Source organism: Idiotropiscis lumnitzeri, chromosome 5 (genome assembly GCF_059441095.1).
Source record: "Idiotropiscis lumnitzeri isolate Australia: NSW breed Sydney's pygmy pipehorse chromosome 5, RoL_Ilum_1.0, whole genome shotgun sequence".
NCBI classification, from domain to species: Eukaryota; Metazoa; Chordata; class Actinopteri; order Syngnathiformes; family Syngnathidae; genus Idiotropiscis; species Idiotropiscis lumnitzeri.
In genome coordinates, this window is record NC_142395.1 from 26,267,397 (window position 1) to 26,291,351 (window position 23,955).

The window sequence follows — 23,955 nt, forward strand, 5'->3', positions numbered from 1 at the left end:
TTACACTGAAGTGGCTCCGTATCAGATTTGACCCATGTCTACTCAGAACGGATTTTAAAATCACCAGTGTGTTAAATCAAAACTGCATATGCCATATATCGGTGTATTTTGTTATGGTAACGGCGTTAAGAGGGAGAAGTGTGTGTTCCCACCACATTTGCTCACATTATCGCAGAAACATGCACCTGTTGATCTTTGAAGGGTCATGGGGAAATCTCTAAAACAGTCAAAACAATGCACAGTGGATTCTGCATATTGCTGAACATGCAGAGTAACCTTTTTGCTGATTTATTTTTCGATCCTATCCTGTTTTTTCTAACAAAATCTCACCAATTCATGATTTTCTGTAACACAGAAAAAAAGTTTACATTATATATTTCCAACGCAAAATACTATCAACAGCGTGTATATTTTAGGGCTGCGACAATTAATCACAACGACTCAATTTGATTAAAAAAAAATGTTGAATTAAAATCTCTGCCTTGAAGCTTTGCAGGGAACATTTCCACATGGACTAATGTTACTACGCATGCACGCACCACTCAGTGTAGAAATGTGTTGGTATGACAGTGGTTAGCCAGGAGGAAAGGTTTGGATCATTTCATGCCTAAAAAGGAAGTAAAAGTGCCGTTTGTACCACAATACATTGATTTAACAAAATAAAAGAATCAATTTACAATGCCATGTTAACCGTAGCGGCTCGCTCATGACCCCACACTAGGGCTGCCAAGATTAGTGGACGAATCGCAACAGCAACTATCCAAATCGTCGACAATTAATTTTAAAAGATGGTGTGTTGTTCATGTATATATTTAATTATTTGGTGCTATGAAATGCTTTCGTCTTCTGCTGCCCGTCTGCAACGCACATGGCCATTAGTGGTAATCCAGGTCATCCTTGATGTAAAACAGAAGCATTGTGGGTAATTGAGTTTTATGGCTAACCCGTGTTAGCGTGCGCAACAGCGTTCAAAAGTCCGTAAGCATTTCACAAAATGACTTACGACGATGTAAACCTCCCTTTTATAGCAGCACGCCGGTGGTATACAAACTAAATTTGATTATACACATATTGAATAATGTGACATTATTGTTATTTTATGTTAAATGTTTTGTAAAGTGCTTTGTTACCACGGCATCTGTTGTGAAAGTGCTATAGAAATAAAAATGTATTGTATTGTCCCAAAAAAGAAGCATGTTGCGGCTGATGCCCGATTTAATTTACGACAGGGTCAGTTGTGTTCTAAATATGCACGGAAAGTGAACATTAACAAAACGTCCCAACAATGACGTGATCTGACAGGAACGTGTTTGTCTGTGTTCCCACCAGGTCTCAAGATCGCCAGGATGAATCCCCAGCAGCGGATTGCCGCTCTCGGAACAGACAAGGAGTTGAGCGACCTCCTGGATTTCAGCGCGGTAGGAGACACTTACCAGTCTTTTTCCCGTGTGGGTGTCTCCCAGAGGTGTTAGCGCTTGATGCATTGCTCATTCATCAACGCACATTGACAATCGGGATCCCTGATTCTTAGCCGTGCTCCTAACCAGCAGCATGTTTAAGTCTGGGGTATGTGTTGATTTCTGTTTCATTTAGTCCACATTCATTTTCACAGATGTTCTCTCCACCCGTCAACGGAGGGAAGAACAGACCGACGACACTTGGAAGCAGCCAGTTTAGTACATCAGGTAGGACTCACTACAGATAGGAAGTGTTGTGCAGTATGTCTAAAATATACAGCCCGCTGTCTGTAATTTTATAGCTGCTGTAGAGCGGTGGAAAAGCTTGAAATTGATCTTGGAATTGCTTGAATTTCATTTTGAAATGCGTGCATCAACCCTGGGTTTGAATTGAATCCAATTTTACTCGCATAAACCAGCTTGTTTGCTTATCAGAAAAAAAAAGAGGGCGGGTACAGTCTAAGCGAGAGAAGTGAGTGATTGAGATGAAAAATGTTGTTGTGTGCCGTAGATGTATGCAAATGTTATTTGATATTATTTAAGGGCTATGTAGATGCTCCCACTCCCTTGAGTTAGAAATGACTTGACTTTGTGTTTTTCCAGAATTCATCATTTGGTCAATTTGTATTTTTTTTGCGATAACTTGTGAGTGCAGACTTTAGTCTTCAAGCGGTTCATCGCCACTCTTGGTTTAAGTTAACTGTTAAATTAAGCGAGTCATAAAGGGAATTACACTTTGTGTATTTAAACCAACCACATAGCTTAGCCTTTCAGTCTTCTATCTTAATGCTAATGCTAAATAGCATCTGTGTTGCAGTAGTATAACCCTTTTATAAGCATTGGGTCGAATGCAACCGGTGCCGCAACACATGTAGACAGACAATTTAGCAGTACGCAGTCACACATGAATAGATACTTTATCATTTTTGAGGAACTACTAATATTAGTGCTGTCTGTCTGTCTTAAACTGCCTTCAGGTGGCCAAGGCGGGCACACATTTAGTTAATACAGTGGGAAGAAAATTCATTTTCGTTATAATTAATTACTGTATGTATATCTGAACTACATCATGTAGTCCATTTTCCCCATCAAAATGGACATTCTTTTTTTTTTTTTGGAGTGAAGCTTGGATGGATTAAAAGGCATTTCTATTCTTGTTAGAGCACAAAATCAGATTACTACTCAAGATTGTAGTGTTTTAGTTAAGGTAATCAGTTTATGTATGGCTGCATAACAAATCATCCATTCCCCAAGAAATGACAGCTCTTATGATCTTGGAGCACCTTAACTGGCAAACAAGTTAGTGGTTTGTTTTGAATAAACAGAGGTCAGATTTCGCTTCCTGGCCTTGAACGCGACAGGGCATTCAACCAATGCGCATCTATTGTGTGACGCCAGAAGAGAAAGTCAACAAAACAAGCATTATGTTTTCTGAGAGCACGTTTTGTGTGCGCTCACAAAGCCTTGTTGTCCTCAGTTATCTGGGAAATGAAAGACACACATCGAATGGAACGGAACAAAAAGACTAGGGCGGGAGAGCAGAGCTGTCATCCATGAAGCGAAGTGAGCGGATGATTTTTATTATTATTATTATTTTTTTTTTTTTTTTTTGCACCTTGTTCGTCCTCGGGAAGGCAAACGAAGATGCTCATCCCTGATGAAATTCAGACAGAAATCCCTTATTTTAATTTTCAGACGGGAAACGACTCACTGATTGAGATGAGACTCAAGGATTCCCTCTTCGAAATCATCAAACAAAGCGGCCGTATTCCTTGATTACAGTTAGCCTGCTAACACGTGGTTGCTTACCTTTGACCAGTCTGAGTTTTAGGCCGCTTGCATGACCAACAAGAGATGAGGGACAAGCTATTTGATTTTTGTGTGTGGGGGTGTGTGTGTATGTTAGAGAAAGGGAGATTTGCCCTCCCCCTACCCGTGCCACATAACAGGCTCAGAGAGAAATCTCTCTTCCGGAGTCGGGAATATCAGGAATTTATCATTGATGAATATCCTAATCTTGTTTTGATCGTTCAAAATTGGACTTCCTGAGAGCAAATATGCAATGTAAGGATTATGTTGCTGGAATAAATGTTTTATGGTGCCTTGAGATACGAGTTTAATTCAGTCTGTGTTCTGGCAAATGTGCGCAAGAGCTATTCACCAGATTTTCTTCACAAAAATGAACATAAATCATACCATTTTGCTAGCGTGATGAATCCATGTTAATTTCCGCTTTGTCACCTGTTATGACTACAAAAATATACCATACATGACAAGCTTAGAATTTAGTTGTGGTGATGGCATAGAGAGTCATTCCTGACCACTTATGGGTGGGAAAATGATGATTTGCATTTGCACTCATTGGACACAACATTAGGAACACTTACGCAACAGCATTATGAGATCCAATACTGCTCTGTATTTAAGATAATAATCACATTTCTTTCGGTACTGTACCTTGGTTCTAAGGTCATGGTTCAGATCGCATTCAGTACAGTAAAGGAATAAATGGAATACATCTTTTGTAAACAGATTTAATGAGATTTAAAATACCCCCACTGAAAACTGTGTGAAGTAATTTCCAAGAAATGAACACCTTTCAATTGACAAAAGTATATTAGCAAATGAAAGTAATGTATTGAATAATATACAGCATAATTGTGTAAATATTAGTTAACAAGTGTGAGACTAAATCAACCGCATAATACTAGCCATGACGTTGGCTATACAGAGGATGAGCTGCTCTATATTTGTTTACGAAGTAGCCTAAGGTAAGCGTATCGTGAGTTTTTACTTCCTGTCCCTCTCCTACATCGGTGTGTATGGGAACATATCAGCCTAAATACAGAGTGTGGAAGTGGACTGTTCATCACATAAAAAAAAATAAATAAAAAAAAAAAACAATCTTTAAAAGAGGCTTCATGTTTTTTATTGCCACTCATTTCAAGTTTACTGACAAACCAAGCTTAATACAAAGAGAATTACACATTTATTATTATAATTATTAAACAACCACATCACTTTGCCTTCCGCGAGCTTAATGCTTGAAAACCGTAGAAAATACCATAGATAGGCTAATGTATAGCATCAGTGTTGCAGCGTTATAACGCTAGGATAGTTGAACACAAATGGTGCATCAACACATGTCGACAAACAATATAACAATACTCACACTTACTTGTCCTCTGTAAAAAAAAAAAAAAACGACCATTACTGTAGTGAACTGAGTCATTTGCAGTAGTCACGAGACTTTTCTTTGCTTGTCTTCATGACTGTATTATACTGGCCCCGCCCATCCCCGTGATCAAGTCACACACACATCAGAAGGTGTTGCAATGAATTAATCATGACGTACAAACGGTTTGATTCTTTACGTTATGTTTCATGATGTTCTTACTAAATGCTTTATAAAGTACAATCGAGCGCAATTTTCCTTAAAGGGCTTCTCTTCAAAACTGGCGATCTACCCTTGAGTCTCAAATTTGCTGCCATGAGTCATACTATCCCCAATGCCAACGTTTTACCTTTCAATATATTGGCACAGTTTGCCATAGTGAACGAAAAACACTACTCGCTGCAGAAAAATTCTGATGACAAAATAAACTGCTGAACCTCCAAAGTATATCTAGCTGACTGCAAGTACATCCCTCCTGCGGCCGGCCTCCAGTTTGTCCTCCTGTGTTTGTGATCCTCAAAGAGGGAAGAAGCGCCTACCTAAGTGATTGTGAACATAAGGCGAGGGAGGATGCAGACAGAGGTGTGGAAATTGCCTGGAATGAGAGTTTGGACTATTGCATCTCAGCTGGGCATAGCCAGATAATTGAGGCAGAGCATAAGCGGCAAGGCATGCCACTGAAAGATGGATTGGAAGAAAATATATATTCCCAGGGCCTTTGACAGAGATTCATCACTTCTCCCTTCCAGCTGTGTTGATGATGCATGTTTATGGGGCCATTGACTCTTCAGTGGAGTTGCTGCTGATGAATGGCTAGTGTGAAGCTGCCTTGGCAAAGATGCTGAGACTATGAACCGTAATGTGATAGGAGTCCATTTTCAAACAGGTTACGCACGATCATGTCCGATTTGATGAATTGAAGGAGTAATCAAATGTCAAATTGATAAGACCGTACTTGATGCAATCGTGTTAAGTCGTTGAGCCAGACAGCAGCCCTCAGGGTCTATTTCTGTTCTAGTGCTTCACAGATTTGCACCAGCAGGCTGCGTGTTTGCATCCAATGCATAATTACGGTTTGTGTGCTTGGTATTGCGTTACTTTTTGCAGCATCTATGATTTATTGGGCATTTTTCTATTTGAAGACAAAGTTGAACAAATGATATTACCTTTTTCTGAGATGTACAAAATAACATCAGGGAGAATCAATAACTGCCGTTACTGCAAGCACAATATTGCTTCAAGCAGGACAAACTATCAAACCTATTTTACTCACTGCATCACCCAAATCGGATTTTTAAAAATCACATATGTGTTTCAACATATGCCAGATGGTCTCCCGCCGCAATTTTGGGAGGCGTTACTGATTTGATTGATTTATCTGTTTGACTTTGAAACTGAAGTTTACTTTTATTTTGAATGGGTTTGGGCCTTTGAATGTTTGTGTGTGTTGTCACTTGGCATACAGCTTTGACACTTGAAATACAAAACATTTATTATATTTGACATCTGATGACACATCGAAAAATGCGTTCCAATGTGCAAAGCTTGGAAAGTTTGTTGCAGTCGGTGAATGAGACCGTCAATAATTGCCAATAGTCTCTCAAAATATACTTTATCACTCGAATTTGCTTTGTTTGTTTGTCACTGGTTGCCCTAATGCACCTGTAGCATCGATGAGTTTCTTAAAGGCGAGGAGCTGCACCGCACAGATTGTAGCTGCTGCCCATAATGCTGCAGCGCAAGTAAGGTTAGCGCCAAGTGTTCACGAGTTGGAAAGGAAAGCAGAGACTCAGGGAGGTGGGCGGCTGTGTGATGTTTTTTTTAAAAGTTTTTTTAACCGGTGTCAGCACTAGATGTGGTCGGGGTCCTTCGATGGCTGCTCGCTTGCTGATGATGTCACGCTTTAATACATTGGCACGTGAGCTCCTACGTCACTTCCAACTATGCCCAGTGAAGCAACAGCAGTGGAACGTTTACGTTTCTCCTGCCGAACTTGCAACTTGTTCACTCGGGCTGCAAGATCGTGTGAATATAATGTCTATATATAGGGTGAAATATTTCTTAATAAAACATTTCCATGTTTTCCCTACGACCCTTAACCAGTCTGATTCCCAAAGCAACGGAACATTGACGTGACGTCTTCAACAGGCACGCAGAGGACACTGAAAAAAAAAAGGATGATCCTCGCAAAAGTAGCAGTAAATGTACTTTATTTTATTATTTAATAACTTATTTAAACAACTTATTTAAGAACATACAAACACAACAAACATGGAGTCAAAGAGATTTATTACAAAAATATATTATAACGCGTTACCTCATCAGCAGTCGCGAAGGCTACCGAAGGACCCCGTCCACATTTAGCAACCCGACCACATCTAGTCCCGACCTCGGCTCACAGCTGATTGGTAGTATGGAGCACTTTAAAAACCCGTAGCTTTGCCGGTCACAAAATCGCGTTGTCTGAGCTCATGATTTCCATCTGGAAACCGTAAATAGTTCAGCTCTACTGCTTGCTGTTGCTGTGCAGGATATGCACATTGCAGCACATGAGTCATCTTGACTTGTTGACTGACTTGTGCTTGTCCTTCTCTGACAGGTATGGATGAGCGGACCAACCAAGCATCTTGGGCCCCAGGTGGCGATTCCAGTCCTTCGTATGAACCCTCTCGGGTAAGATCACTCATACCTTAACACCTCCGAATGCCCTTTATGATCCACAGCGCATCACTTAACAATCATTACGCAGAGCTGGCACGTTGACCAGTGAATGACCCGTACTAGACATACACCATGTTGATGTTCTGACGTTTGCTGGATACCTTTTACTATCTTTGTCTACTAAGCTTAGAGATGCACCGTAACTATCGGGCAAATAATAATCGGAATGCTTTGTGGGGAAAAAATCACATCAATTGTATCGGTCCGATATCAGCAAAATTAGATTGATGTGGAAAGCTGCCTCAAATACACTAACATTGATCTGGTTACTGTCACGTTAAGGGAGCTATTTTTGTGTTGGGTGTAAGTCTTGCGCAAAGCGGAGTCTAAATCCGCATGGAATTTGTCTTTTTTTTGTATTTTGCTATACTCGGCGATGGTAGAATTGGGTGCAACGCCGCGTTTGCGCCTGTGTGTGATAGAAGTAGACTTTTCCCCGCCAATCCACGCAGTCTCTCATCTGCATCAAAATCAGGGTGGTCGAAGCGCAAACCCAAGTAACCTGAGCCTGAGATTGTGGAAACAAAACAAAAAAACCAGAAAAAAAACAAAACCTCCAACTTGGGGATTGAACCAAAGCCTATGCTTGGAAGCATAGATCACTAACCACTGAGCTAAAATTCTGGGCCATCACTTGAATTGCATTATAACCGCAATGGAAGGTACAACTGAGTGGTATCTGTTTTCACATTTGTGACCTATCTCGCAAAATGCCCCTTCAACATGCGCTATAATCTATCAGTCGATCAACATTTCCGGCGACTTGGGCAATTGTGTGTGAGTGTTGTGTGTGCTTTTTTAAAATGTATTTCTTTATTTTTTTTTATGGGCGCTGTGTTAACCTGTTTGCCATGCGTGACCCCATCAGTGGCATAACACCCCATAAAAAAGTGATATCTCAGAGAGGAGATCTTCTGACATTTATATTATGTATTTCAAAACAAATATCGGAATTCTCTTTCTAGGGTCTTGAAATACAGTAATGATATAGCCCTCGGCTAAATCTAGCAAAGTACTGTATACCTGTTAGATTAGAATGCCAGCGAGCTGGACCATCTCTAGTTGTGTGTTTGGGAACCTCTTGTGCGCAGATGCTGGCTGGGGTTCATGAGAGTAAAGAGCTATATTAAATTGAGATGTGTGAACCACTCTCACTCCCTGTTTGTTTGCCCCTCACGCATTGGCTGTTCTCGATGTCCTGTATGAATTTCATTTAATGTCAATCTCCTGTCACTCTCTATCAGAATTCAGTTAAATGTCAGCGCCACTCTGGCCGTGATGCCTTGTTTATTGCTCTGTGCCCTTCCCGAATGAACATCTACAGGCAATGGTAACACTGGCAGCTTGATTTGAATTGTAAGACAGAGACGCTCGCGATAGATTTGCTCCAGGTGCATATAAATGAATGTTTGTGACATTGCAAGGCACAGCATCAGCCAGCAGACAGCTGTTTACTCCATCAGAAGATGTACACACACACACACACACGCGCGCGCGTGCACGCACACACAGCTGCATAGGCAGTTGATACTGATACTGAATTGTTTTACATTAGCCTGGGAAGAATTATGACACTTGATTTGTGATTTACATCTCAAGTGCGTATCTACTGTAGACGCATTCTCTGCACAATCTATTGAAATCCTTATACAATTCAGGAGAATATATATTCTAAAATTATCATGTAATTAAATAAGGAAACCAGAATATGCTAAACACCTTTCACTCTATTCTGTTGGATCTCATCAGATTTTGTAGGTGCACCTAATGTTGATTTATGGGATCAAATTACGTAGTGCTGACAGCCTATTTCTAATCATTATTAGAAAACATGACTGTGCCTAATGTATTGTCCTTCCACGTTCTTCTCATGTTTGGCCTTTTAGCGGTCGGCAAACCAGTTGAATGTGCATTAATTCCACCAACTGATATTTGACTTTCACTGCAAGGAAACCAAAGTGAATTGATAGTAGCTGGATGTTAGGAAATGTGTTGCTGACATCTAGTGGTGAGATTTGAAATCACACTCATATATTTTAAATTTTTTTTATCGGATCTCATGACAAAAAAAATTGTCCAAGTGACTCTTGTTTCGAAAAAACTCAATTGTCAAGACACTCGTATCAAGGCATCATTGTATTCCACAAAATATGATTCCAGCAGTTTGTCGTCACTTCAAACTCCTTTTCGAACATTACCTTAAAAAAATCATTTGATTTAGAAAAAAAATGCACTGGAAGTTCCACAATGACACCGATTTTAATTAATTTGGCTGCGCATCAGGTGTGCGGCACCTGCGTGTGACATGGCACTGGTAAGTCTGTTCGCGAAACCATTTGGCTGACTCGGACCCACTGGGCGAGCCTGAAATCCTAGCTCACAGATGGACTAAAGCACTGACAAATTCCATTAGCATATTATTATTGATGTTGTTCATCATGATATTGGTTAAGAGTTGCAACTTACTTATCAATTCATTATTGCATCCATATGCTTAATATTATTTTAGGAAAAAAAATGAGACCCCAAGACTGAATCCATCAATGTCTCTACCAGCTTAAGGCTTTGGACAGCCAAGCCGTCTTCTGTTTTGTCTGCTACAAAGGAAATTCAGAGCTCCTCTGCACTTGTTTGAGCCGCAGAGCCACGAGTGTGTGTGATCAGTGGACTGTGAACAGTCCCCAGTCCAGCCGCGCTGACCTTGGCTCCCAGCCAGCCGCTGTATCCTGGGCAGCTGTGGCTATAGGCTGCCGCTCTGACAGCCAAGTCTTTGCCGCCTCTGCTGCACGACAACCGCCTCTTCCCCCTGGTGCCTTGCCCCGACTTGACACTGGACCCCGCACGCATCCATCATGACCGCATCCTCGCCTCCCAAGCGGTCACACACTCACCTGGGATGTAGCGTCATGAGAGGACTTTTTAAATACTGATATGAGTGAGAGGCTGGGTGAGCTATGGCTTGCCAACTATTACAGTAATCGGAGCGTTATTTAGCCACTAGTGCTACTAGTGCCCCGTGGCAGCGATGACAGCATGCGTTAGTGTCTTGTATGGATGTAGGCCACGAGTGTTTCATGTAGATTCTGAGATTGACGTTCCTGGGGAACAAACACAAGACTGACCCTTATCCCTCCCACCTCCTTCTTCCTTCCCTTCACGAGCAGCCATGCTAGCCTTTTCCTGCTTCACACTGGCAGTCAAAGACCACGCGTAGAGGTCTAATTAAATTGTCCGTTACCAGCAAGCACTTACTTGCTTTCTTTTATTTAATTCTGTCTATAGTTTGATGTTTCCTGGTTATGCTGCTGTGGAGAGGAAATGCTGTTCACGTTAGTTGTGGCCTATAAATCTGTGAGTGAGCGCGTATGTATGTTTGCTCGATCTTCTCACAAGGCTTTTGTTGTCATTGAGGCTGTTCACGGTGTGATTAACAGTGTGTGCGGCCTGGCAGCAGCACAATAGGGAATCTCATAGCATTGCCTCCACGCAGAGCAACCCTTGCCTTTGAAATTCCTCCATCACCATCCACCCACAACAAAAAAAAAAAGGATGGATAATAAGATTTTTTTTTTTTGGGGGGGGCTGTATATTGGATTCAAAGGGTATGAGTTGGCCAAAATAAGTCTAGAAATGGAAGCCAACTGTTGTTTGCGATCTCCCTGGTGGTAGCTAATGCTACTCGGGGAGTTGTGTTTGACTGAAGCACGTAAGGATTTGGGATTAGGACAGGAACAGCGAGTGTCTTTTATTACTTTGGACCCCGAGTTTTCAAAAAACCATGCTGTGGCCGATATTTAGACCTAAGCCTCTGAAGTAGATAACTGTCATGAAAAGGTACTGTTAAGCTGCAGGAGGAAAAAAAAAAGTAATTTTTTTAAAGCTGCAGGTTCCTGTGAATGATGTCGGATTGCATCTTTCAGATTTTTCTTCCCCTTAAACAGCACTTTGAGACTTGGAATTGTATTTCTAAATAGAAAAAGTTTAATATTAATTCAACTCAAACCAATTTTCAAGTTGGACGCATCTCGACACCAGTGATAGACCGATATGCTTTTTTCAGGGCTTATACCAATACCGATTATTAGTAGCCATGGAGGCCGATAAACGATATTTGATGGAGGCCGATAACCAATATTTGATCGATATTTGTTGGGGAAAAGGGGGTAAAATGGTGTCAAAATCTTGAAAGATGAAATCTCCAAAACTTAACTTAGTTTAAATGACTTTAAGCACATGTCTATGAAACAACTTTCATGATTGAACTGGTCAAAGCTTTTTTAGATCTTGGAAAATAGATAACTTAGTTTTAAAAGTCGAACAAAAAGTACACAGAGCTCCCAGGCTACATTGCTCGTCTTATAGTTCAATGAAAACAAACATCTCTTTTAAGTTTTCTATGGCAAATAGTTTTCTATTAGTTGTGAGTTGTAGTAGACTGACAATTATTAAAATTTCAACAAAGTCTGTTTCCTTTTCTTCCTCTGCTCACGGGACCTCTCCTGTAGTGCGTGTGACTCGAGGTGAAAAAGCAAACAGGCAGCTTAGTGCTGATTGGCTGATACCCACTGAGAACTAAACCAAACAAGGCTGTGGGTGGGCCAATCTGCTTCTGCAGGCAAGGCCACAAGCACAGCAAAGAGCGAGAGAGAGATGTGTGCTGCAGCGAGCCAAAATAAACCAGCTTTTAATTTATCAGCCTTGAAAGTTAAAAAAAAGGCCAATGCCGATAATTGGCAAAATACCAAATATCGACCCTGATAATCGGCCCGGACGATAATCGGTCTTTCACAAGTCGACACATCACATAAAATCCTTAACAATAAATAATTTCCTCAACCAATCCTCACAAAGAGTGTACACAACTGATTCTGTAAGAGACCGCTCCACCTACTCATTAAGTGTGTGTCATAGGACTCAATTAGTGAAGTTGTCCAATAATGTGCTTAATATTGTGATCTCTTCCCCCAGGCTTTCACAGACGGCCCTCATTATGGCGATCATTTGAGTGACAGTCGATTAGTGTCCCATGAAGGATTGTCCCCGACACCTTTTATGAACTCCAACATAATGGGTAAGTAAGTGATTCTCTTCTCCTCACTCCTGTCATGCCCTTTGGTTGTAGAAAGACATTGTGTTAAAAAAAAAAAGCCTTGATGACGCTAGGTCACATCATTCATCTGGAGGCAGCAGGACTGATTGACTTTCCAGGCTACTGGGATATTTTTTTCCCCCTCTCCTGCTGTCTTTATTCCCTCCATTAATCCTCTTCCCTTTACCGCAACTCCCTTCCCGCCTCCTGTGATGACCCTCCCCCAGGCTACAAGTCACACCATCAGTATAGCTTTCCATCATAAGAAGCTCTCCTGACCGCTATAACCTCCCTAAGCAACTCAAATTGTCTGCAGGCTGGAGGATATGTTGTGTGAGGGGTTAAACAAGTCCATTGTGCTTGATGGTAATAATCGAAATCTGGTCTCGACTATTTACTGTTTGCTTGGTTTTTATTTCTTGTTTTATTGTTCTCTTAATGGGATCATCTCTGTCTTCATTGTCGCAATCTGCAGCCATGTATTTCAAATTTTTACGACGAACTAATCATTTAGTCAATAAACGGCGGAGCGTTATCCTGTACCTTGACTCCAATGTGGTGTGTAAGCACTGGACAGCTTTATGGCTCGCCACATCTCAACTCATTAAGTGATGTCCCCACAGACTGTTTCCTTTCAATGTGATTAGTCCTCAATTTTATGCTCTCGTATTAATCATCACCTTATCGTTCTTCTCATTGAACATGCACACACACAAAACATATAACTGCATCTGTAATTGTGTGCCAGCTACACAATATGAATGTGCTGCAGTGATGAAACAGAAACACACGGCTTGATGGGGATTACAAGTTGAGTTAATAATCATTTGATTATTATTTTTGTTTATTGTTGAGTGGTATGCGTTGTTTCAATAGATGTCCAAAGTTAGCTGCAATGCTGGTCAGTCATTGTAAGGCCGCTGAAAACCATTTTTGGACAAGTAATGTAATCCACGGAAGTGCAGATGCTAACTACTGTATCTCATAAATGTCTGCTTGCTTTGCAATCACCCTCCCCCCCCCCCAAAAAGAGCCGCAGATTGCGAACTCTTCTTCCAAACTGTTTATGCCATTTCTAGTTGGTTGGTACTGTAAAACTAAACATAAAGCAAAGAGAATTGCATGTTATTCAACTAAACTACATAACTCTGTCTTTCGAAAGTCTGCTATCTTAACCCACAATCCAAAATGCCATAGATGGACTAACAAAATTGGCAACATCATAACACTGGAAGCAACGGATATTTGAATTCTTAACAGCGTAGCAACACATATAGACAGACAATTTAGCAATACTCAGAGGCATATCATTTTTATTCTCTGTGACAAAAAACACAAATATAACTGCATTTTAAAGAGCTAAGAAGAGTTCATGCATTTATTATGTCATGATAGTACTTTCCCCTGGAGCCAAACATGCATGCACCAGAAACGGCGGCACAATGTCAATGGACATTAAAATGTGAATTCATAATACGCTAACTGTTTCAAGCAATCATATTGTCAGTTTTGTTATGGTGGTTCACAAAATCTTCTTGTCAGCTTTCGCCTTCAAAATAGTACCATGGGAAATGCCAGATTGACCGCTTCCTATCTAGCCGTGCAGTGTCAGAAGCATGACACGATGACAAATCTGCTTAACCAGTGAGAAACCAGCTCTACAAATATTACCTCGTGTTACCTGCTTTTGGAAAGTGTCGTTTGCAGTGAAAGTAAATGCCAAGGGCTCACCACTTGACTATGTAACGTAGTTGTCATGTGCGAAGAAGCCACTTGGGCTGTAATCCTTTTACTAACCTTGACGTCATCAGTGCACACTGCCTGGCAGGTGGACACCACATTGCTTTGTTCAAAGCTCAATATAATGACAAGACTTACGTCAGTGTGTGTTGTTATGTGACACCATCTGACTCACATCAGATGGTGTCATATTCAACTCAAAAGGACGTCAGCATTCCCTTAGATTCGACTTACAATATATTTGGATTACAAGTTTTATGGAGATTGCCGAAAAAGATGACAGATTTCTTTTTTTTTTTAACAACCTCAGTATTCGTTATTGTGTCATTTTCATGCAATTCACTATCACGATGACATATGTTGCTTGATTCTTGAGCTTTTATAGTTCAGACTTGCCCCACATTCAGCAGTTCTAATTATCCACAGGGTTCATATTCTCGAGAAGTAGTAGTGAGATGTAATTACCTAATACGATTTTTTTTTCTTGTGTCAGCGAGATGAGCGATGTCTAATGGGATGTTGGGTATGCTTGCTATCAAGCTATCTGCCTAATTACCACACAAAATGAACGTCAACTGAAAGAATTGAACTCTGCCCGTTTCTATATTGCATTGTGGCTTAATGTTTTTATAATTATTTACTTAATGGACTGACATAATTTTCTTTTCAATGTGGCTCTGTCTGGTATTGTTCAACATAAAGACGATGAAGCGAAATGTCTGATATATATTCAATTACGAGTAGTAGCAGAATAGAAAAAAGTCCACATTGGTAAATACTGTCGATTGTTCAGAGACATACCGTTGATGTAAATCTACCACGTGTCTAGCAACCATCTCATTCATTCACATGTTTTTGCATTAAATGCTTTATAACCATGACACAACTGCTGAGTTGTAAATTTTTTAGTCACGTTTCCTCTGGTGTGCCGCCTCCATATTACACACGCAGCTTTGGCTCTGCATGCTAACTAATCATCTTAATGCTGTCATCAACACACACAAATAGGAACATGAATCACACGTCCACATGTGAACTCAACGTGACTACCTGACAGAGACTGAGCTGTTCTATAGACGCCGTGTCCACCGTACACGTTCAACTGGTGGGTGCAATTGCGTGTCAATAAACGGGTTGTTGTCACTCGTGGTGGATTTAATGCGCACTCCTTGCTTTCTATACAGAACATCCAAAGAAATGCTACAAACCATTTTTGTCACAATAGCATGTATTTCATGCATTCTCTTTTTTTTTTTTGCCATCACTGGTACCCGTATCCACCCGTGGAGATCTGCTTGCTGGTCCTTATAAATGTACTTGGCATGCTTTGATCTTATGCATGGACTCCAGTGAGTCTAATTTCTGCTTCTGCGATCTCAGTGACTGTGAGCACCTCTCCTGTGTTGAATTTAAAAGAAATTAGTGCAACTGCTTTCATTGACCGAAAAGTAAACCGACGGTATTCACTCCCACAATGGCGCAAACGCCCCTTTCTACCTACGCCTGTCCACGAAAATATCAAAAGAAAGAAATCTCAACCCACGCTCACAGTTAGACAAGAATACGAGGCCCTTGAAGAGGCCAAATGCAAAAGCAGTCATTTTCCGTTTTGGACTGTTTCACGCAATTAGAATATTTGATATATTTTATTATTTATTTATATTTTCTATATTTGCGGCGAGTGGAGAAACAACGGGCTCATCCATTTTTGAGGACGTATGTGATGGGTTTGTGAGGACTTAAATATGTATTGGCTTGTGATTGGCTTAAAAAATAGATGCCATAACTTCACTAAAATGCGCAGAGCATTGGGCAGTTTCTGCAATTAAACCTACGAGAAGTTGTTCGTTTTTCCAGGTTTAGGAAATGCACCATTAGTCAATAGGCAGTGGGTGTGACTTTATTTTTGTCTTAATGGCGCTTGATGACGTTTGTGTTTGAACAGTATCCATATTTTCTTGGCATTTCTGCATGGTTTCCTCCATGAACTCATGCTAAATCTGAGTTTTGCATGAATGATTTTAAGTGACAAGCGCAAAATGCACATATATATCTCCAGTACATATGACAGGAACAGAGTGTTGCAAATGGAGGACGAGGCGGTGCGGTGCAGTACAGTTTAGAGGATGGAGCCGGTCATTATGCTGAGCTGCAGGCTGTGCTTATCTATTACCGAGGTCAGCGGAGCATGAAGAGCTGAAGACGAGCTGAAAGAGCGCAAATCCTTTTTCTCCATCCCCATGCCGCCCACATCTCAAACGTCCCCACCCTCGTGCTTCTCTTGGCCCATCTTGGCCTTGCCCTCCTCAGGCCCCGGCCCCCAGCAGTTGACCGGGGAGGCGGGCCAGCTGCAGAGGATCAGCTGTAGGCTCAATAGGCCTCAGGGGAAGAGAGGCTGTGTCTTTCTAGTGGAAATAACTGAGATCTGACCAAGATATGATCACTTAATGAGTCTCTAGAAATCAGCTGCAGAGGTCACAGCTTCATGGTAATTATCACTGCAAAATAGTTTTAAGCAAAAAAAAAAAAAAAGAATTAGCTATGTGTTCTCATGGGAAATTAGTAGAAAATGAGCCAAAAACCAAGTGCTATATATTTTTTTGCTAATGTGTTGATGGTCCAACCAGAAGTTAGTGCATAACTAGATAACTGGATAACTAGTCTTTGTGTGTGGCTGACCATGGGCCACTAATTTTCCTGTGCTTTAAAATTGTAATCAGTGGTGAATGACTATAACGTTGCAGATATAACAGCCAATCAGAAATGCACAAGCCGAAACAAAAATATGCAACCAATTATTTTTACAATTTCACATGTATCTGTGGCTAGAAAACAAAGCATGGAGAGTCTCTGTTGCCAAAATGCCCTGGTGCAGTCAGTAAATGAGGTTATCAATCATTGCCCGCATCCTCTGTTTCATTCTTGCCTGTTTTCTCTTTGTGGCAATTCACTTCTTTCTTGACAATCACGCCATGTTTTTGCGGTTCACAAAATATGAATACAGTGCAATATGTGGCGCCTCAAAACACAATTCAGGGTTGCAGGTATTCCGTTGCAGCCAGTCTGTTGAAGTGCACCACTCAACACTCAATTGCTTGCTGTGTGGGGAAGAGTCACCAACTTAAATTTTTTGTGATGGTTCTGAACCTGCTTAGCGTAGGTACTGCACATTAAAATACTCCTACCGAATCACATGTTTTCACAATTGTATATTTATCCATTTTCTATTGTGCTCGTCTTGGCCAGGGTCATGACGACTCTTTTCCCAGCTGACTTACTACGAAAGGCACTCTCGACTAGTCACCAGTCAATGGCGGGGATTATGAACCGGTCACTGAGTGGGATGAGTCATGTACTGTATGTGACCCGCTGACTGGCCACAATTCTGTAACGGAATGTAAGCATTAATGTAGACGTTTTTGCATATATTTAAATCAAGTGGCACATAATTTCTGATCATGGGTTCCCCACTCTAATTTTTAAAAATGTTTTTAGTGCGTTACTTGAAATGTATCCCCCCCGGTGCTCGAAGCTGGAACCGCATTCCAAGGCCATGTGTGTCTCACTCTTTTGTCCTTCACCTCAATTCTCTCTCGTTTTGCTGTCCAACAGTTGTTTGGCATCTGATACCAAACATTGACACATACTTGACGTATCATGCTGACTGGATTGGAATATCCAGCTGGGAGACATTTTCTCATCTTGTTAAACGTGCACTGGTTTCCCTTGGCCAGCTGGTTATGGGATGCAGGGGAACATGTTAGCAGCATCCATTACAGTGTCGGCGTTCACATGGCGGGAGACGATATTCGGAGTGCATCGCCTCTCTCCTCTTAAGAGAATGGATGTGTGATTATGAAGTCATCAGCCATGAACCTGTGCTGCTTTGGAGAAGCACCCCTTCCTCATGGGTCCTCAGGGTGCCATTGATTGGTGACCATGTGTTTGTGCCTGATAGACTGTGAAATGGTGTGTTGCTGCACGGCTGTGTCACACCTGCGTCCCACCAATGTGATTGATTGGTTTGGTCATGTGGAATGTTCCCATCTGGTCCACAGTAATGCATTTTTTCCCCTCATTTGCGAATAAAAAGCACTGGCAGGAGAATACCGGGGGCTTGGGAAAAAAAGGCAAAGGCCACATGAAAATACCCCCCCCCCCTTCCACTTTTTTTTTCTTTTTAACGTTGAGGGGGGAAAAAAATGAAATTGACCAAGCTTTGGCAACTGATTATCTGGATAAATACAATCAGGAAATCCACATATCTAACAGAAATAGATTTTTCCAAGGAAGTAAACCGTTTTTCCAGTGCCCATGCAGCTGTACATATTGAAGGAATACCTTTATTAGCGATGGAGATAATTTTTTTGTGTTATTTTTAGTGCGGCGAAATGACAAATAATGATGATTTGCGCATTTAGTCTTTAAATCACTTAAGCAAAGCCCTTCCCCCACAAAAAATACTAGATCGGTTCCCCCCCCACCTCTCAAGACGGATGAAAAACCGCGATTGCCTTTATCAAGCATCAAACGGTCACAAAAAGGTTAATGCATGACAATTACGAGATGTTTTAAATGCCATCTGTGTTGATTATCGGACGCTAACGCAACAGCCCTTGTTATTTTGTTTCTCATTCTCACATTCACCCCTGGCTTGATTTTGCTTAACCCTGATCCTTTTTCTTAAATTGATCGAGTTATTCTACATAATGGCTCATTACACATAAGGCTGGATGAGCAGACGTATTTATCATCATGGTACCTAATAATCAGTGGCATTTCAAAACAAAAAAAAGGAGAAAAAAAATGCTAATTAGAACTCATTAACATTTGCTCTTGCTGTGTTGAATAAGTCAGCGCTGACAGCGCCGTATACCGAAATTGATGTTGAGCTTCTGGCAATGGAGACGCGTTTCCTCTGTATTATTACCTCCTCGTTTGCCGTTCTACAACTCTCAAATCTGGGCAGGATTTCAGGGAGGAAGCTGATTTGTTGGAGGGTACACCTTCCTCCTCTGCTTGCATGTCCACATTGACCTAACCTTTAATCCAGTCAGCTTTCATTTACCATCTCACAAAGATGCTAGAAGCATCAAAGAGCTATGTAGTTTGAGAGACATAGACAAAAACTCTGAGGGGAAGTCAACAAAAAAAGCTATTTCAAAGGTACGGGTACATCCACCGAAAACAATTTTACGGAATAAAGCAAAGGTTTTCACTGTATTATGTTTTGTACATCAACGCTCAGAACCGAGGCGTTGACTTCTTGAAAATGATAATACTATAAATGAAGATCAATTAATGGCAGAGTATGTACAGTTTAAGACTGTCGTTGCTGATAACGTAATCGAAGATGATTTTGGCAACGATTCCCTTGTTTGCTCATCTTGGCTAACGTTCAACAGGAGTGTGCAATATTAACCCAATTTTTTTTTTTCCCCAATGCAATAAATTCTGATCGTCCTGCCTGCAATGCCGTGAGTAGCATTTTAACATAATTAGTTGGGCTGCAATGAATCAAATAACTTGATTACAAAAAAGGTCAAAGCTAAATCTCTGCCTCGAAGCTTTGTATGAATCATTTTCCCACACCGGCTAATGTTAATCCAGTGGCACGCACCACTCTGTTTCGAAATGAAACAGGAGGAAAGACACCGTAAAAGAGACGTTTGGGATGATTTCACAAAAGTGATAGACCGATTATCAGCCGGGCTGATTATCGGGGCCGATATTTGGCATTTTGCCAAAAGTCAATTCTATTAATCTCAGTGAGCATTTGCAGTTTCCTTCTCTTGATAGTGAGCCTCACCAAATTAATTGTTACGATACCAGAGAAGCCATTAAAATGTCAGGGGACGAATATCAAAAGCAGTAACTATCTTTCTAATTGTGATTTTTTTATATAGATTTTTTTTTTTCAGTGGTATAACATTCGTGTTATAACCATAACAACATTGGCCTCCAATGGCAAAAGTGAGAACACTGAACAAAACATTTGATCTGTTTAGCTAATTTAATTTCTACATAAACAACATTTCCTCATCTTGCATTACATGTTTGTTTTCGCAATCTCGGCTTTCCTTAGAGCAAGGAAAATCGACTTGACCGCTGGTAAAAAAAAAAAAAAGGCTCTTGGAATGTATCTCACGGGTACTGGGGCATGCTCTCTAATTGCTTGTTTTTGTGGTGAGGGCTTTGAATTGATCCCCGGAGACTCTTAGGTCACTACCTCTCGTGTTATCAAAATATGTTTGGCTCAATAGAATGCCACACTGTGCTGCGGCGCAGCCCTGAGATCGATAAGCACGCTCAAATACTGGTCGGCGCTGACTTTCCCGCACCTAATTCAGTTTTATTTATACATATATATATATATATATATATATATATATATATATATATATATATTCCAATTTCACCATCAACATTTTCGTCATAATTTACTGGAGATGGCGCAAAAATATGACAATGATGCGAGGTGAACATTTGCTTTGCCTTTGGCTTAAACACAACGACCACCCGAGCCACTTTTGATAAAAGACTCGTGACAGCAGCCTGTAGTATACAAGAAACTGCAGTCGTCTCATAGCTTGAGGAAAAAAATCGTCTGAGCTCTGTGGAAACAATGGTTGAGCTGCAACATAAAGTGCTATTGTTAAGAATTCTTCAAGTCGTTTAATAGGTGACGTTTCATTGTCTTATTCTGATAGGCGGATCTTTTATTTTGAAGGGCGCTTCGTATTTCCGTTTCCTGTTTAGCGTTCTCGTTCGTCATTCAGCTCGGAGCGGTGCAGTAGTCAATGACGATGTGAGTACTTGTTCTAGTTCATTCTGATTAATATTGATAGCATACTCTTCTTGCTTTATTCAGTAAAATAATGCGTGTGTTTATGTTGTTTGTACACTCGTTTTATTCTCATGTTTACATTCGTTAGTCAACAGTGTTTAGCTAACTTGTGCAATAGGTAGCCATTGGCAACTTGCTAGTACAGATAATATAGACTGGAAAAGACAACATTTTAATGTCTATATGTGTCAGTTTGCTTGTGTTGAGAGTGTTGCTGACTGTTAGATAGTAGAAACATTTAGTTGTTTATTCCAACTGTATGTTGATGGGGTTTCTTTCTCTCATTGTTTCAGATACTTTATATATATATAATTGTGCGTATACATTTATGCACATCTGCACAGTGAAGCTGAATAAAGTGCTGAGTTCTACTGAAGACTCTGTGCTCTCTTACCGGAGCCCCTGTAGTGGTCAATAGTCCAAATAACCAGTTCAGAGGTCGAATCCTCAACAACGGTCCTTCGAGCCGGATAAATTGACTCCTACAAGACATGTCTTCAGCGGAGGACTCGCCATCTCACCCTCGTCCTGATGTGCAACAGCGACATGAGAGACAACTGCATACACCTAAGCATCTCGAGGACTACATCGTTTCCTACCATCCACAAAGGTCTGCACTTTCCTCCCAACCCAACGAGAGGGTTCAAGAGGAGCAGAGAGGAGCAGCGACCGCAGCAGATGGTGGAAGAGCAGATGTGAGTGTTTACTCTGCCCACAGTAGAGCTACACCTAGTCCCAGTTCAGGTGACCCACTAAGCACCACAGCACTAAGACGACTTGTTGAATCCATGTCCAGGAGTGAGAGGGAGGATAGGATGGAAATTACACAACTCACTAACAAACTCGTCCAGTATGAAGCAAAGCAACGTCGCCGCCAAGAGCTATTGGAACACATTAATGCGTTCCTCACAAGAGAAGAGGAAGATGATGACCACAACATGACAAAGACTAGGGCACAGCCGCCACAGATACAGTCCTCGCTTCAGCTCCCTTCACACGTCCACCCTCCACTACCAGTGCTTGGCATGACAGCTCAGGCGGAGGGAGACACATCAGTAAGCATCACTTCCAAGTCGGAGGGAGTGGATAAGCACAAAGGTGACGCTACTGCAGCAGCATATAACATGGAAAATTCTGCGTTTCGAACAATACAGCCAGTTTCTCTAGCAACTCCCACCTCTCCTCGTTCAGCCATTTCATCTGGTATGGTGTCACCAAACGTGGTCCAGCAACACCATATCCCACCTGTCCCATCTCAGCCACAGATGACAGAGCAATTTCACAGAAAGGATGAGTTTGTCCCCATACATCAGTCCCTGCAGCAGTCTCAGCCAATGGCTTCTTATCCTAGCTATTCAGCACGGTTGAGCGATCCTCCACCGCAGGCTTCTTCGTCTCACAATCCATATCACTATGTGCCTGCACCCAAGCCATTTGTTCCATCAATCCCAGCAGTGAGTCACAGCAATCAAGCGGCCCAGCCACAACAACCAACGAGTCAGATTATGACTCCACGAGACTTTGATTTGCATACACGGTCAATATATGGCGTGCCTAAACCCAAAATTCCCCATTTCACTACAGATAGTGAGAGGGAGTTTGCTAACCTCAAGTTGGCCTTGGATAATCTGCTGGAGCCCTATCCCGAAGAAGATGATGACCACAACATGACAAAGACTAGGGCACAGCCGCCACAGATACAGTCCTCGCTTCAGCTCCCTTCACACGTCCACCCTCCACTACCAGTGCTTGGCATGACAGCTCAGGCGGAGGGAGACACATCAGTAAGCATCACTTCCAAGTCGGAGGGAGTGGATAAGCACAAAGGTGACGCTACTGCAGCAGCATATAACATGGAAAATTCTGCGTTTCGAACAATACAGCCAGTTTCTCTAGCAACTCCCACCTCTCCTCGTTCAGCCATTTCATCTGGTATGGTGTCACCAAACGTGGTCCAGCAACACCATATCCCACCTGTCCCATCTCAGCCACAGATGACAGAGCAATTTCACAGAAAGGATGAGTTTGTCCCCATACATCAGTCCCTGCAGCAGTCTCAGCCAATGGCTTCTTATCCTAGCTATTCAGCACGGTTGAGCGATCCTCCACCGCAGGCTTCTTCGTCTCACAATCCATATCACTATGTGCCTGCACCCAAGCCATTTGTTCCATCAATCCCAGCAGTGAGTCACAGCAATCAAGCGGCCCAGCCACAACAACCAACGAGTCAGATTATGACTCCACGAGACTTTGATTTGCATACACGGTCAATATATGGCGTGCCTAAACCCAAAATTCCCCATTTCACTACAGATAGTGAGAGGGAGTTTGCTAACCTCAAGTTGGCCTTGGATAATCTGCTGGAGCCCTATCCCGAACTCACGGAAAAGTACAAATACCATGTTCTATTGGAGCATCTTGAACTCCCGGAAGCACAAATGATTGGTCAGTCGTGCCGCCATGATCCATTTCCATACTCCGCAACCATGCAAGCCCTACAGCTACAGTATGGACAGCCTCACCAACTGGCGCAAAGTGAAATAGCTGCCATCCTGACTATGTCAGATGTGAAATCTGGTGACGCACAAACTTTTCAAAGCTTCGCTCTCAGAGTCCACCTCTTAGTCAGCATGCTGCTCTCCTTGGAGGGGCCTAAAGGGATGGAATTAAACTGCTGTTCCCATGTCGATCGCTTGCTAAGTAAGCTACCAAGGTACCATAGAGATGGCTTCATTGAATATCTCCAGCTACAAGGGAAGCTCAACACCATGAGTCTCAACCCCTATAACCTGCAAGACCTGAATGGATGGCTCCAAGGGAAAGCCCAGCAACAGCGCCTTTCAAGTCGATTAGTACAACGCTATCAAATGGAGAAACCGACAAATGACGGAAAAGAAAAGTTTTCATCTAAAGCGAAAGGCCGTAG

General features: G+C 41.7%; 1 protein-coding gene across 2 annotated transcripts in view; it reads left to right on the plus strand.

The window, feature by feature from the left end:
* Positions 1-23,955, plus strand: part of tcf12 (transcription factor 12) — a 77,849-nt gene that overhangs the window by 871 nt on the left and 53,023 nt on the right. For both annotated transcript variants that reach the window (XM_088295602.1, XM_088295603.1), the window contains exons 2-5: positions 1,330-1,418; positions 1,613-1,685; positions 7,232-7,305; positions 12,322-12,424. In XM_088295602.1, the coding sequence (XP_088151728.1) occupies positions 1,347-1,418; positions 1,613-1,685; positions 7,232-7,305; positions 12,322-12,424 (322 nt within the window). In that variant the 5' untranslated portion in view covers positions 1,330-1,346. The remainder of the gene's footprint in view (positions 1-1,329; positions 1,419-1,612; positions 1,686-7,231; positions 7,306-12,321; positions 12,425-23,955) is intronic.